Genomic DNA, 17,024 nt, shown 5'->3' on the forward strand with positions numbered 1-17,024 from the left:
AGGTTACAGACTCCGCTAACCCAGAAATAGTACCTCAGGTTAAGAACTTTGCTTCAGGATGAGAACAGAAATTGTGCAGCAGCAGCAGGAGGCCCCATTAGCTAAAGTGGTGCTTCAGGTTAAGAAAAGTTTCAGGTTAAAAACGGACCTCCGGAACGAATTAAGTTCTTAACCTGAGGTACCACTGTAACTAGAAACTGTAAGAAGGGAAAGTGCTCATACCCTCATTGTGGATTTCCAACAGGCATCTGATTGGCTAATGTGAGTGCAGGATGCTGAACTAGATTGGCCATTGGCCTGATCCAGCAGGTCTCTTCTTCTTGTGTTAGGATAAAAAAACAGTGAGTGCTGGTTCCCACATCACGTTAAGGCGATGCTTATTGTTTATTGGTCCTGGCTCAAGAAAGGGGAGAGTAAAATGGGAGTGATTTTGCAGCATGCAATATCATGCTGCTTACTCATTATGCCATGAATAATGCCTTATACCATGACAACGTTGTTTTTCTTGTGCGGTGCTACAGGCAGAATCATTGCTTCCCAGAGCGAAGGCCCTTCCCACTAGAAAAGTCAAATGCCGCACTACACAGGCAGATACATGCTGATTCCTATGCAGAAGTGTCTTCCACTTAAAGTTGTATAACAATGTATTATTTAAAGTATTTTTTTCTGCTTTCAATTTGATGAATGCAGAATAAACACTGAAAACATCATAATGGGGAGGGGACTTCTTTTTCAAGTAACAGCAGCCTGAGTTGTTGCTAAAGTTAAAGGACTTCGGTTGTAGGCCTATGACACCAATTTGCATAAGGTAAGTCATATGTATACATGCAAATTTAGGCTGACTTTCAAAAGGAAAGAGGAGAAGGGGCAAGAGAGCTGAGGACCCCTCTCTGAGCTACCCTCTAATAATGACCTGGCAGCAAACGTTAAGGAGAACAAGAGTTTAAGGCGCTATACAGAAAAGTGTATTTATTCAGGGCCAGTCTGGAACACAACTGTGCCTTGGTTCTGATCTCATGATTGCCACCTCACACCTAAACACACATTGAAAAAATATCTACTCTTTTATCAATGAGCCATCCTAATTGAAAATTTCAGTTTCAGGTCTTGTCTGCACTGCAGGGTGACTCTCTTCTCTCTGCTGCAGATATTGGTACTGCCTATAAAGTATCTGCTTTTGGGGTTGTCAGGCTGTTACTTAGGCTGTGTTCACACTCCTATTTGCTATGCATTCACTGTGTTTGCAGTGCTGGTTTTTGCTGCTGTTCACATGTTATCTGCGACGCATATGCACCCCCTACTTTGAAATAAAATACTAGTGTTTGATGCACTGTTTCTCAAACTATCTTCTCTAAGGCAGTAATGTGAACACAGTTTTAGAGAACATACTTCTGCTTCGGTTCTGCAGAAGACAAGACACAATGGCTTCTTCTGCACGCTCCTCCCTTAGTTCTGTTGCCTGTGTGTTGTTGTCCTACTATAACAAGCAGGGCTCCACAGCAGGTTGTGAGTCAGGCCAATGGCCCATCAAGAACGGTCAAGACACAGGAGCCTTGCTTCCTCCTGCAGTGGGGAATGTGAAGATATATCTATGTTTCTCTGAGCTGCAGCTTGGCAACTTTAAAGCTGTCTCATGGGCAGTGGTTTTTAAGGTCAAACAAGCAAATTTAACTGTGTCGGAGAGGAAGCAGGAAGTCACTACATATTTTGGAGCATGAGAGAAATGTGTTCCCAGTGCTCAATCCCCAGTCAGCAGGCCAGCTGCTGCTTTTTTTCATTAGTAAGAAACGTCTTCGTAATTATGAATGGCATCAAAAATAGTTGGATCTAGGAATGCCCCAATAATCTGCAACGTTTGCTTTCTGATACGGATCCATTAGAGTGAAGCGGGCAAGCATCTTGAACTCCCTTTATATCCAAATCTGTCTGATTCAATTTCAATTGGGCAAGATTATCTGTGACTGGATGAACAAATGCTTGTCCATGCTGTTGGAGAAAAAGGTTGGCAATATAAACTTCCGCATGCTTGCCAGAGAAATGTTGAATATGATTGGATGTGCAATTGCATGCAAAGAGAAGGATGTTTTCTGCTTGCCTTGTGCCAAGGAAAGGAGACTCTGAGCAAACCATGCCACAAGTACCTTGCAATAAAACAGACACTGCAGTCAGTAATTAGCCATGCATGGCACTAGATCAGACAGCCTCTGAGCATACTCAGAGTGCCTTCCCTCCGCCCCCAAGATATGTAGTCATGAAGTTGCCTGCATGGTACAAGGAAAGAAAGCCTTTGGGCACACGCCAAATGCAATATAACTAACTGAGTCTGCTTCTGGGCTTCCAGTATATCAATAAACTCATTGGGAGATGGTGTAGCAAATAAGAAGTGAAGTGGGTGTTGAAAACAGAGGGAGTAAAGAAATTAATGAGTGCTAGCCACAGAGGATACACCCTATGTGTGTACAGATGGCAATGATTTAACAATTGCTCATACTATCTGCAGATTGTGCAGGTATGACTGCTTGTGATGTCTACATTTAGAAAACCCCAAACTGTAATGCCTGAAATGTGTGCCTAGCCACTAACTGAAGGTGGCAGCAACACTTTATAGTATTATCTGGTTCCCACTAGTGAGAAGTCCCAGGGCTGAACAACCCAGTATTAAAGACTTGTGGCATTTGTGTAATATTTTGCTTATTTGCAAATATATAAATAGAGCTTCAGTGAAGGCAAGAAACATGTGCCACTATCAGATATGCTACCAGGTATCAGAACTACAGAGAGAAATGCCTTGAACCTAGTGATCTGGGGCATACATTTCCAATTTCTGAAAAGAATGGATGTCAACTGCAAATAAATAAACAAACCTTGGTAGTTTCAAAGTGTTTAGCTTTACTTACTAAATGCAAATAAATAAGCATCACTCTCTGGGCTATGCAATTTACACTAATTCAAAACTTTCCAGAAAAAACACACCCCACTGCTTCCCATTCTTCACCTAAGTCTGTCTGGATTGTCCTTCACATTCTGTTCCCCAAAAGGTTTTACTGTATTTCTCCACCCAACAAACCTTTCTCCTCAGTTTAGACAAGGGTGGGGAATCAGAGGCCCTGGGGCTGAATGTGGCCCTCTGTGTCTTTCAACCAGGCCCTCTGGACATTCCAAAGCCACACCCCTACTCCTGAGTATTTTTACTCTGATTATGCTTTTTCCTTGCCTGGAAGGAGATCTGTGAGCAAATTCACATACCTTCATCCACAGGATGGGTATGTGTGTTCTGGTGGTTGGGTCTTGCTTTTGGGTATCTCTTAGGCATCTGGTTGGCAACTGTGAAAACTGAATGCTGGACTAGATGGCCTGATTCAGCATGCTCGTCATATTTTCATGTCCATCCACTTTTGCTTCTGCCTCCTGGCCCCCAGGCCAGCATGCATAAGGTTACCAGATTTTTTTCAATGAATCCGGGGACACTTTTCAACTTCAATGGATTTTGCCAGGGGACTGATTGGCAAATCCGGGGACTGTCTCCAGGAAATGGGGACATCTGGTGACCTTAAGCATGCAGTCCCTGAAAGGTTAACTAATAATAATTGTTAGGTTGTGAGTGAACATATCAGATGACACAGCAATTCTTCAAACAGCTTTTGTTTATTCACAGGCCAGGACAGAACTGAACTGAAGGGTTCAGTCAGCCTGCTTATATAGAGCTCCAGTACCACGTAACTGTAACAACTTTCTAAAACTGTCCAATCACTGAACATCACTTTCGATCCCTTATTTGCATAACTATCTACAGTATCCCCCTGCTGGCCCAGGGTGAGAACTTCAGTACATAACACTAATAATAATAATAATAATAATAATAATAATAATAATAATTTTTTTTATTATTTATACCCCACCCATCTGACTGGGTTTCCCCAGCCACTCTGGGCAGCTTACAACACACATCCATAATTTCTCAATACAGGGCTGCCTTCAGATGCCCTCTAAAAGTCAAATAGCTGTTTATTTCCTTGACATCTAATGGAAGGGCATTCCACAGGGCAGGCGCCACTACCGAAAAGGCCCTCTGCATAGAATGTGGCTCTGGACCAAAAAAGGGTTCCCTATCACTGTCACCTTCCAGCCCTCCTTGAACTTTGATAGCTTGCCTTTCAGTGATTTTGCATCAAGAAACCATTTTCTGGCAATGAGCCCCCACATTGACTGGATTGACTTAGCTCTTCAGGAAACACACACATCCCTTTCTCAACTCCATGACTGCTCAACCACAGAGATACAGTTATTCAAAAACTTACGTCACCATTTCCTCATGATGTGTGAGGGAGAGAATGGACTCTAAGAGATGGTGACGAGAACAATATTTTTTTAAAAAAATAAGAGGCATACAATTCAGAGGTGCCAACTTGAATGAAATATTGTGGGGGGCCAGGTAAGCCATGCCCCACATAATTGATCACACGATGTGGTGCATGCACACTATTCGAATGGCAATTCCTATCAACTTTGAAGGGGTCGAAAACCCCACGACCCCTAGGAGTTGGCTCCTATGGTACAGTTCCTATTATGACCCCCGGGGGAGGGCTAGAGAGGATACTAATCATTGATGAAAAAGGTTGTTTAGTCATTTAGTCGTGTTCGACTCTTCGTGACCCCATAGACCAGAGCACACCAGGCACTCCTGTCTTCCACTGCCTCCTGCAGTTTGGTCAAACTCATGCTAGTAGCTTCGAGAACACTATCCAACCACCTCGTCCTCTGTCGTCCCCTTCTCCTTGTGCCCTCCATCTTTCCCAACATCAGGGTCTTTTCCAGGGAGTCTTCTCTTCTCATGAGGTGGCCAAAGTATTGGAGCCTCAGCTTCAGGATCTGTCCTTCCAGTGAGCACTCAGGGCTAATTTCCTTAAGAATGGATGCGTTTGATCTTCTTGCAGTCCATAGGACTCTCAAGAGTCTCCTCCAGCGCCATAATTCAAAAGCATCAATTCTTCGGCGATCAGCCTTCTTTATGGTCCAGCTCTCACTTCCATACATCACTACTGGGAAAACCATGGCTTTAACAATACGGGCCATGGATGAAAAAGGAGAGGATGTTAATTCTTGATTGTGCTTTCCTTCCTCTTAAACCGGCTATGCGAGAGGTTTTTTGGAACAGCGACTCCCGACAAAAGCGCCGACTTTTGGAAGAGGAATACTTTCAGTTTCCTTTCCTCGAGACAAAAATCGACGGGGGAGGAAATTTCCCTCATTCTCTCTTCTTTGTCCTTTATTGGGCGACATCCTGAGGCCGAGTCCATCTGTTTGCTTCAACCTGGTGGTTGAGGAAAAAGGGGAAAGGTAAGTCAAGGGACTGGTTGATCTGCTGCGCAAAGGAAAGGGCTCTGGGCGTCGCCTTCCTCGGGTCACCATTTTGTACTTGATAGAAGGGACCGTCTCTTGATTCCCACCGATCTGTTTTAAAGCGCGCGTGTCTGCCAAGTGCGTAAAGTATCACTTGCTCCGGAGAGTCCTGGTTATCTCCGGCTCGTGGGCATGGAGGTCCCCCGTCTCCTCGGAGGGCGCACGGTCCCACTAGAACCCCCTTGATCTCTGTGTCCATGAAGCAGACAAGCAGTCCGGGAGAAACGCGCTTCCAGTCTGCGCTCGGCTCCCTCTTGCCACAGACTCCGGAAGCGCCTCTTAACGCGGCAAACAAATCCGAATCGGCGCTGCGTCAAGAGATCGGGGAGAATCGAGCCTCTGCCTAAGTTTCGTGCAAGCAACTGGGGATGAGGGACGCCCAATAAACTGGTCTAAGGGCAAAACAAAACGAAGACACGTCTGTTGCGGGCAAGATTTATGTCTTCCCCTCCGTCTACTCCTCCCCCGTCACTCCAATAGGAAGGTGCAAAAAGGGGCACCGCGCATCTCCTGAACCCCATTTCCTCTTCCTGCTCTTACTTATGTGGGGCCAGAGCTCTCACAAGCTGTTTCAAATCTAAAGAAACAAGTTGTGCTCACTTTCCTCAAGCAATAAAGTCAGTTCTTGCTCCCCTGGTAAGCAGTCTGAATAAAGATAGCAAACTTTTTAGGAACACACCCTAACTGAAAACTGCAGGGTGTGTTCATTATCTGCCTCTGAGAGTACCAGAAGTTCGGTGGCTGCTGAAGTAGAAACACCCGTATCTCTGAAACTAATAAGGCACGTCTGAAACAAAGCGAAGTGAATATCCTTGCACCCAGAATGTTCAGAACAACTCGGGAGATAATTTTGAGTAAGGGGTTGGGGTGGGGGTTGATACCATTGTCAGAGCTACCAACTGAAACGCCCAGCTTTTTATTACAGATATCTGGTCACACACTAATTTTACTGGACTACAGGGCTAGCTTCTGTTTGCCGCTGGCAATTCAGACTACCAGCGTGCCATCAATGGGCACAGACAGTTTTTAGCATCTCCAAGACCTGAGGCAACTGGTGGTGTGATCAGAATGTTGGCTGGCTACTGGGGTGGAGTCAGGTTAAAACCCCTATTCAGACATGAAGGCAATCTTGGGCCAGTCTCTTTTATCTTGACCTAACCTACCTCACAGGGTTGTTGTATGGATAAAATAAATGGTGGAGAGCCTGGCATGCTACCCTTTGCTCCTTGGAGGAAGGGAGCAATTGAAATGAAACTCATGAGCTTTCATTCTTTCTGAACACTGTTCACCCCCACCCCTAGTTTATTTGTGACTCTTGCTAATCTAAGTTAAACTGAAGCCATCCATGCTCCTAAATTCACATTGGAATCTCACTTTGGCTATAGCTGGGTACTCAAAGTAAATATAGAAGGATACCCATATAAGTTACTAATAGTCACACAGAACACCTAAAGCTGAGTAGAAGTAGGAAAATAGCAGCACAATTCTACAGCCTGATTTGAGGTTAGAGATTTATCAAGCCTCAGACATGTTTTTCTTCTTCTAATGGGACCTTTCTGTTTATATGCTCTACAGTTCTTTACTTTGTGCTTGAAATTATTCTTTAAATAGCCATGTCATTTATTGCTTTCATTGAATTTTTTGTGTTGTGATACTTCTTGCTTTGTTTATAGCATGTCTGCTCTAGGTACTTCAGATGAAATTTTTCAGTGGTTCAGAAGCCAAAAAATACAGATTTCTTATGCAATTAAAGATACTTTCCCTTTTCTCTATCTCCTGCGAGACAAGAAAAGAATATCCGAAGAAGATTTTAAGGTGATTATTATAGGCATTGAATTTATTTTTTAAAACTCCACCTGGACATGTGAAGTCCATCTAAAGTAAGAGTGTGAAATCTTTGTCCCTACAACCAGAAAGGTTTTCTGGGTTATAGGTGGAGCACAGCATGAGAGGCAGTGCAGTATGGTGAACAGGGAGCCAGACTTGGATGCAAAGATCTGGACCCCAACTTCACTCAGTCAGGGTTGGACTAGATGATCCTCAGGGTCCCTTCCAACTTTATGATTCTATGATGAAGTTCACTAGGTGAACATAGGCCATTTGCACTCTCCCAGCCTAACCTTCCCCACAGGATTCAGGGAGTATCCTCCACTCATCACTCCTGAGTTTCTTTAGGAACAGTTGGTATAAAAATGTTCTAACAACAAAAAACTTTGCACGGAAGGAGAAATTAGTGGGGAGATGTGAGCCACAGGAAAAAACAAAGAAGACAAACCCCATAACAGCAGCCGATTGTGGCTTGTTTCTGAAGAACAAGTGGCCAAATGCCTTGAGGCTTTCTCTGGCATTGATAAAAAGCATAGGAAAGGACATTAGCTGGTCTGAGGGATGCTAAGTGTGCAGGGTATTTGAATCTGGCAAAGGAAGATAAAACTGCCTTGACAATTTTTGCTTCCTTTGATTGTGCTGGGATAACCACCCAAGTAATCTGCTGTTAGATCTGGTGGGAAATAGGAAAGCTACTTTGCATTTTCTCTCTAAAAATGTTTTTAAAGCCTGTATTGTTTCTTTCTAGAAATGGTGTGATAAGGTAATTGCACAACCAAATGATATTTCGAAAGTGGTATACAATGTCCTTGACAGCATTCAGACCAATGTGTTAGCAATAAAGGAGATCTTCTGCAAGGAGAACCTGGAAGCATATCAAAATTTACAGCCATTATACGAAAGCCTAGAAAATGGTAAGTTATCCTGTTGGCTGTGCTAAACCAATCAAATAAGCCTTAAAGATAGAAAAGTCATCAGCATTTACTGAGAAACGGTAGTCAGTCAGTCTTTGGGCCACAAAATCCTGTAGACGCCATGCATTCACTTTGCCTCAACCCTCTGCCTGTCTCCTGGGATATAATAATAATAATAATAATAATAATAATAATAATAATAATGTATTTTGTTTATTTTTTCCAATAGATTGCCTTTTATTGTGAAAAATATCAAGGTGGTTTGCAAAGTAAAATGAGTACCCTTAAATAATTAAATATGAACCAGAATATTCAAAACTCAGTAAAGCCAATACTAAGAATTAGTGTCTAGGAATGTCTGTAGTTTTTACCAACAGGTGGAACACCTGCACCATAGGTGCCCATTGTGTCTGCAAGGGGAGATAATTCCATAATGTGGAGGCCATAGTGGAGAGGGTCCTTCCAGCCACCATAAGGTGTATGCTTGCAGGACATATAATGATTAGAAAAGGCCTTCAGCGATGACAGGGAATGGGCAGGCCCATATTAAAGGCGACACACTTTCAGGTCACCTATGTCAACTCAGTAGCAAAAAGGCAACCAATATATGTATATTTTTATGAGCTGAATACAGTGAAAGATTAAAAGCCATGGGGGTGTGGAGAGTGTGTGCATGAACTTAACAGTTCAAAGCTGGTGATGCCACCTTAGAAGAACCAAGCACACTGTTAAGATTGTGCCAACCTTACACCTGAACTTTACTTGAGGCTCTCAGCTCTTTTATAAGCTACAAATAATTTACACTTCATTTTCGCCACTTACCGGTAATTTAACATTAAGGTGGCAATGCCCTTGTTTTCCTAACACGTGTCCTCTTCAGTTCTCCAGCATGCTCAGAATAGTCCTGCCGCAGTACCTGGGAGCAGCAAAGTACTCCAGGGAGAAATGAAGAAACCTGCGTCCCCTGGGGAGCAACAGAGTGAGTTCAACAAAAGTCCGTAAATGAGGGACAGAGCATCCTGTTTCACTACCGCATTCTTGATTATTTGTGCTAATAAAGCTATCAGGACAGTCACATGTAATCTTGCTTTCAGTGAGTTTGTGCCTGCAAAGGTTTGGGGCAGTCACAGTGTTTTGTTTTCACTCTGACATGAATGCACACTTTGTACCTCATCCTCTTAGCAGGATCATTAATCTGGTAAGACCACTGTCATTCTCTGGAAGGCCAAAACATGGGTGTTGTAACAGCTGACATACATTTCTTGATTTCATCTAGGAAAAGGCATGCAGAATAATGAAATACAAGATTTGAGTGTTGAGGTACGAACACTGAAAGTACGCTGTGGAAGAAGTAAAGGTGTTTTCTATAAGAAAAGATTCATAGCAGGTAACCATTGTGTTGGAATAATATAATTATACATGGGATTGCATCTGCTAAAGGAATGTGATACCAACAGCAGATGAAAATATTTTGATTGTGCAGTGACACAAGGCCTGGCCATGTTGCCCAGAATGCCTGGCTTTGAGAAAAAGGAGCCTCTTGGCCTTTTCTCCGTGTCCAAGTGCAAAGGAGATGTTGGAGAAGCCCTGCTTAAGCCCTATGCTGAAATTCCTTTCCAGCATTCATTCTAGGGCTGTGCCCCTCTGATCTGCCCCATAGCTCTCATTTGGGAGGAGGGTGTCAGGTTGACCCACCTTGGATCAACATTCGAACCACCACCCCACCTAGCATTTAAGCTGCTTACAGAGACTCCAATCCTGCCTGGTCTATGCTATTGCTTTGCAAGCAGTTTCTCTGCCGGGAAGCCTCTAGCAAAGGAGTGCCCTGCAGCACACAGGATAGGTGCTTCCACTGAATAACTGCTCAACAGAGGTGCTAATCCTGCTCCTTTGCAAGTGGCTTCTCCCAGGAAGCAGGCTCAGGTAGCAGGCTCCTTCCTAATCCCAGAAGTCAGGGTAAGTCAGGGTCTTTTATTGTGATTTTCCTGCATGATGTCCTCCTCTCTTTCTGCCTAATGCCCCACCCCTTGACAACCACTGATTGCTTTGGGCCATCCAGCCTGACCTGTGGTGATCTGTGTTTGTTGGTATCTAATTTGTCTGATGCCAGAGTCCCTCCTAATATGCCAGTTTTGGCCCGCGACTTGGTCAACTCTGGTGCACAGCCCTAGTTCATGACACAATCTTTGTTCATATCTTTTTTCCTAAGTAGATATTGGAAAAGAATCTCTTGTTGGCGAAATTTCTTTCTCTCTTCAGTGAAATTTGCCAGATGGGATAAGTGAGTCACATTGATGTGACATATCTGTTTGTCATAGGAGACTCACGGAAATGTATCAAGGGTTCCGATGGAAAATGGTTCACACCATCAGAATTTAAGGCTAAAGGAGGATATAAAAGTTCAAAAGACTGGAGAAGCTGTATCCGCTGTGTTGGGATTTCCTTAGAAGCATTAATAAAGGTATGCAGTTCAGGTATAAAAATCTGTTAAAAAATCAGTTTTTACTTCTAATGCCAAAGACTTTCAGGTGATAACATCAAGGCTTTCCAGTTATCCACACATTGTATTCTTATGACTGGTATAATATCCTGCATGACGTGTGAATAATTTTCATGCACTGTTGTTGCATGAAAATAACATTATTCAAGTATGGCCACCTTAAGATCAGTAGCAAAGTGTCCTGGCAGAATGACATGTCCTCCTACTGACTTTTAAACAATGATTTATAGTAAGCTGCTACTTATGGATCTAATTTATTTTGAGTTCATTTTGAGTGCCTCAGAGTAAACCCAATACATGTGATTGTTTCAGTGGGGAGAAATACTGAAGCCACAACCGGAATCCTCAAGAATGTAGAAGGTAAATAATTACTAGACATTCTTACCAGATGGTTGTGTTTTCCACATATATGGTACACACATGCACACACATTATTCGTTAAGATATTTCTGTGCCTCCCTGTTGCACAACAGTGGGTTAGGCGGTCAGGTTTGCCGCCCAAGGCAAATGGCTTGACTTGACCTCATGGATGGGCTTCACACATGCAACATATGAAGGGAGGAAATCCAAAACAGGCAACAGAGAGATCCTCTTTACTCAGAAGCTGAAATGCCAACCATGGCCATTACTAGTTGATTACACACCCTCACCTTAGGGCCCAAGAAACGTTGCATGCATTAGCTTCCTGCACCTCTCGTTTCCACAAAAAAATATTGAATTGAGAAAAGAGGAAGGATCACATTTAAAGGAAACTACTAGAGGTTATCAGTTGAAGCAAAAATAAAAAAGTCTGTTTCAAATTATATTTTCTTCCCTACACCATTACATGTTTTGATGATGTTGATATACCTGCCAACTGAATATTCTTTATTAAAGTGTTTTTAAACCTCCTTTTGGGGAATATTGACAAGAAATTTCACATATTACAACCTCTGTCTCTCTCTTATGCTTTCAATAATTTTATTTTTCAGAGTGACAGGTGTTGTTTCTTCTTCTCCATTTCAGCCAGATGACCTGTGTGCTGTGTGTGCTGTGAGGAGAGAGGTCACTGATACACTGCAATTCATGTCCCAGATCTTTTCAGGAAGATTGTTGAGAAAAAGTTGACAGGCGATGGTAAAATAGAACTAAATCAAGCAATGGTCTCCATATATATCAAAGTGAATGCTATGATATCTTCTCCCTTTAGGGTTTGGAAATTTCAGTAGATGGAAAAGTAGTGGAAGATAAATTTGTTAAGAAATTTTGGGAAGTGTTTTCTATTCTGTAAGCAATTACTTACGTTCCGTCTTCACACTTGTGAGCCATCCATCCCAAAAGGTGCTAACTTGCTTGCTGTTTTTAAAACCTCTTAACTTTACCCTATGCTTTCATTTTAAAGTTAATGCCTATGACCCAGATAGACTGAAAACTTAGCAGTGACCTTGATACCAAGCCAAAATGTCCTTAGCAACTCTGTTTAGTGACAGCATAATAGAAAGGATGTGTATATGTGTATGCATTTGGAGGGGTTTTTTGTTTGTTTCCACGGGCTAAGAACGAAAAATTGAGCTTGGGGCTGGTAAATGAGAGGTGTGAAGAATCAAGTTGGAACGGTGATGCAAGCAAATCTGGACTTTGCTGCTTGCACTGGCCTCATGAAACGAGGAGAGGACAACATTAGGACAACCCTGGATTTGGCCAATGGATTTTGCTGCTTTTGCAACATTATGGCATTCTAGATCCTGTTGGAGAGGATGTTGCTTCCCATCTTTGTCTATGTAAAACCTCTGTCTCAGTGCCATTTGAGAGAAGGTTACCCAGCAATCCTCTATAGACAGGACCAGGGCTAGACATTTAGACACCTGAGGCAAACCACCAAATGGTGCCCCCCACCCCCTGGCCAGGGAAGAAGGGGTGAGCGAAGATGTACACCAGGAACAAGTGGGGAATAAATATTGACATTGGGATCTGCTATGCCTGTGGATCCTGCCGCCTGAGGCAGTCATCTCACCTGACCTCGTGGATGGGCTGGCCTTGTCCATAGCGGCAAATGTGTCTGCAACACCTTCTCTCTTTTTTTATAATAAGTTTTTATTAAATTTTCTTTTACAAATTGATCATCACATCCATGTTCTCAGATTTCCAGTTTTTGTACTTCCACCAGCTCCTCCACCAATCATCCATATTTTCTATTTGTTACGCATTTTCGATATATTATATTGCCAATTAATATTATCCTTTTATCTCTATTTCTTTTTACAATACACCTTTAACTATCACAAAGCCTCTTTAAAACCGACTAACGTTGTCTGTTCATCACATATGTTTTTCAGATAATCCGTAAACTTTCCCCAGTCCTCGATGAACTTGTGATCCTTTTGGTATCTAATTTTCCCAGTCATTTTGTCCAATTCTGCGTAATCCATAAGTTTCATTCTCCACTCTTCAAGGGTTGGTAGTTCCTCTTGTTTGTATTTTTGGGCCATTAATATTCTTGCCGCTGTTACTGCATATTGAAAGAGTTTATAGTCCCTTCTGTTAATCTCTCTTCCTGTTATTCCTAGCAGAAAGGCTTCTGGTTTCTTTACAAATGTATATTTAAACATCTTTTTCAACTCATTCTATATCATTTCCCAGAAACCCTTAACCTTCTTACATTCCCACCACATATGAAAGAATGATCCTTCTTTTTCTTTACATTTCCAACACTTATTACATGTTTTGAACATTTTTGCTAACTTAACCGGTGTAATGTACCATCTATATACCATTTTCATAATATTTTCCTTTAATGCCGTACATGCAGTAAATTTCATATTTTCATTCCATACTTTTTCCCAATCAGCCAGTTGTATATTATAACCAAAGTCTCTGGCCCAATGTATCATAACCGACTTAATCTCCTCATCCTTTGTTTGCCATTCCAATAGCATTTTATACATTTTTGACATTATCTTAAAATCATTATTTATTATCTCTGTTTGAAATTTCGATTCTTTTTCTATATATCCCCTCTCTTTAGAATCCTTTTTGAACATTTCATTTACCTGAAGATAATGCAACCAATCAAACACATAGTCTTTAACTTGTTCATATGGCTTCATTTTCCATTTCTCCTCCTCTTTAATTACTAAGTCTCCATAAGTAATCCAATTCCCTCTCATATTAGTTTTCTTTACGCTCATAACCTCTAATGGAGACAACCAGTGTGGGACTTTAGGTTCCAATATATTTTTATACCTGTCCCATATTTCTATTATTGAGCTCCTGAAGATATGATTCTCAAAACCCTTGTGACTTTTCTTCTTCTCCAGCCATAAATAAGCGTGCCATCCAAATCTGTTATCAAAACCTTCTAGGTCTAATAATTTGTTGTTTTTTAATTTTATCCAATCCCTTAGCCAGCAGAGACAAGACGCTTCATAGTATAGTTTCAGATCTATAGTAATTTCATTGTCCCCGAGGGGGCAATGACAATAAATATATTATTATTATATTATTATTATTATTGTCTGGCAGGGCAAAACCACCTCTTTCCTTTGCATCGGTTAGTAACTTAAATTGTATTCTTGGCTTTTTGCCCTGCCAGATATATCTTGAAATCATTCTTTGCCACTCTCTGAAGGTCTTTGTCCCCTTAATTATAGGAATCATTTGAAACAAAAATAACATCTTTGGAAGCACACTCATTTTGATCGTTGAAATTCTACCCCAGAAGGAAAGTTTCATCCTGCCCCAGACTTCCAAATTTTTCTTAATTCCATTCTACACTCGTATATAGTTATTTGGAAATAAATCAATTTTTTTGGGTTAACCATATTCCCAAATATTTTACCTTCTTAGCCACTTCAATCTCTGTTTCTCTTTGCATTTCTTCTATTAAACTCTGATCCATATTCTTAGCCATTACTTTGGTTTTTCTCTTATTTAGTAGAAACCCGGCCACCTTGCCAAATTGGTCGATCTCCTTTAAGACCTCATTTAAACTGTTTACAGGGTCTTCTATCGTTATTACCAGGTCATCGGCGAAGGCTTTAACTTTATATTCGTTTTGACCTACTGTCACCCCTTTTATTAATTCATTTCGTCTAATTGAACTCAAAAGGACCTCCAGAACCGTTATGAATAACAGTGGCGAGAGAGGACATCCCTGTCTTGTACCTTTCCGTATCTTCACTTCTTCTTTAAGTACATTATCTACAATCAATTTCGCTCTTTGCTCTGAATAAATTGCCCTTATACCGTTGTAAAAATCATTCCCCACTTCTATCATTTCTAATTTTTTTAACATAAATTCCCACGATATATTGTCAGATGCCTTCTCCATGTCTACAAACATTAATATAGCTTGTTTCTCATTCCTAGCAGTCAGATATTCCAAAATATTTATTATATTTCTCACATTATCTTTCATCTGCCTGCCTGGGAGAAAGCCTGCTTGGTCTTCATGGATAAATTCTTGCAATATCTTTTTTAATCTTCTTGCTAATATTCCAGAAAAAATCTTATAGTCTGTATTCAGCAATGAGATCGGCCTATAGTTCTTCACTTGTGTTAAGTCGGAGTCTTGCTTGGGGATGAGTGTAATAAAGGCTTCTTTCCACGTTTCCGGGATATCTTGTTGTTTCATAATATTGTTCATAACTTCTTTCAATGGTACCGTCATGGTGTGCCTCAATTCTTTGTAATAACTAGATGTAAAGCCATCCGGTCCTGGTGCCTTTCCTTTTTTCAGTTCTTTTATAATCTCTGTTATTTCCTCATTCTCAACTGGGGCGTTCAGTCTGTCTTTCTTTTCTGTCGGGATCTTTTGCACCTTTTTTTCTCTTAAAAATCTTTCTATTTTCTTCATATGTGTCTGCAACACCTTCTTATGCCTCTGTCTTTTTCTATTTTTGCTTGTTGCAAGGATCACTGGCTGGGATCCTTTGTATGTATAAGTATCACGCCATCCTTGGTATGTGTATGGATTAGGGTTAGTCTGCTTAGATAGGATGACTCCTTCACTCCAATTTTTATTTACCCTTTTCCAGAAAGGATGCCCAGTCTGTAAATGTTTGATCAGGAAATAAAGCTTTTCAACTTTAGTCTGGCTATTTGTCTATATACTTCCTTGCAAAGAGAGATCCTGGATTGTGTGTCTGAGGCCTGATCACCTTGGCACACATAGCAATGCTGTTGTTTTAAAGTTCACAATCCAGTTCTGACCCACAAACTGGGTGTGCTGACCCCGGGGGTAAGGTACCGTGGGCGTAAGCAGAGTCCACACGAAGAGGGGCGAGGTCCGAGGCAGAGAGCCGGGCGGGGAACAGGAACGCTGGAACAGGAGGCCGAGCAGGGAACAGGAACACCGGATGGTCAGGAACAGGAGGCCGAGCAGGGAACAGGAGCACCGGATGGTCAGGAACAGGAGGCCGGGCAGGGAACAGGAACACAGGAAGGTCCGAAGCCAACAACGACGTTGCTCCTGCAACCTGGGGCCGGGCTGACCGGGCTTTTATCCTCTTCTAAGGCCAGGGGCGGTCCCGGCCCCCAGGAGCCCCGCCTCCTCTGACCTTAAGGTGAGCACTACTCCTGGGAGCAACCAGTTCCCTTCGCCTCTCTGCCCTAAGCCTCTGCAGATCAGGAGAGGCCGAAGGGTTACTGGGCCCTGGAGGAGGCTCACCTGTAGCCACTGAGTCCTCAAGCCCCTCTGGGGCCAGAAGGGTTTCACCTGGGGCCAGCTCCTGGTGCTCTGCCACAGGTGCAGGCTCTTCAGCATCTAGGCCTTGCCCCAGTTCAGCCGGTCCTGGAGGCGGGGACTCCTGTGCAGGCTGGGATTCCTCCGGTTCGTCCTCTGAATCGGAATCCCAGGCCATCACACTGGGTCATAACAATATGAGCCCAAGGCACGCTCTTATGCACCACCCTCTGCAGCTTAATCTACACCTTATGTCTGCAACCCACAGGCTGAAGGATCCACAGCTGGGTCATCAGGACCCACAGCTGGGTTGTGAGGCCACACCAGGTGGGTCACAACCAAACTTACCACACCACCATGCAAACCTGCAGCCTTCTGTTCTCTTCCTTATGTGAGGGTTTCCTCCTCACTTTGGACTGCTCCAGCTTTGCCACCCTCTGTTGGAACCATGCCGCTTGGCTTTGAAAGACGCTATCCATCCAATTTCAGCAGCCTCACTGAAACAGTGTCATGGAGAGCAGGCTGTGACAGGAAGCTGAGAAGCCACAGGTCACTTTTCTTCTCCATAGGTACAAGCAGCTGGAATCAAAAAGAGGATACAACTACAGTGGTACCCCGGGTTACATACGCTTCAGGTTACAGACTCCACCTCAGGTTAAGAACTTTGCTTCAGGATGAGAACAGAAATCGTGCTCCGGCAGCACAGCAGCAGCAGGAGGCC

The 17,024-nt window shown here is 42.6% G+C and overlaps 1 protein-coding gene and 1 long non-coding RNA gene across 2 annotated transcripts; one reads left to right on the plus strand and one right to left on the minus strand.

Annotated features, from left to right (window-relative positions):
- The first annotated feature begins 773 nt into the window (after window positions 1–773).
- LOC310846002 (nuclear body protein SP140-like protein) lies at window positions 774–11,876 on the plus strand. Its single transcript, XM_083741981.1, has 8 exons — window positions 774–808; window positions 7,074–7,215; window positions 7,976–8,141; window positions 9,022–9,120; window positions 9,418–9,528; window positions 10,460–10,602; window positions 10,954–11,001; window positions 11,615–11,876. The coding sequence occupies exons 1-7, from the start codon at window positions 789–791 to the stop codon at window positions 10,996–10,998; spliced, it is 726 nt and encodes a 241-aa protein (XP_083598107.1). The 5' UTR covers window positions 774–788; the 3' UTR covers window positions 10,999–11,001; window positions 11,615–11,876.
- LOC310846034 lies at window positions 4,350–6,036 on the minus strand. Its single transcript, XR_014565103.1, has 2 exons — window positions 5,417–6,036; window positions 4,350–5,311 (listed from the first exon to the last, which is right to left on the minus strand). It is a non-coding gene; the product is annotated as an uncharacterized lncRNA (long non-coding RNA).
- Window positions 11,877–17,024: the final 5,148 nt, after the last annotated feature.

The sequence above is a fragment of the Podarcis gaigeae genome (assembly GCF_964106915.1).
Source record: "Podarcis gaigeae genome assembly, chromosome: 5".
NCBI classification, from domain to species: domain Eukaryota; kingdom Metazoa; phylum Chordata; class Lepidosauria; order Squamata; family Lacertidae; genus Podarcis; species Podarcis gaigeae.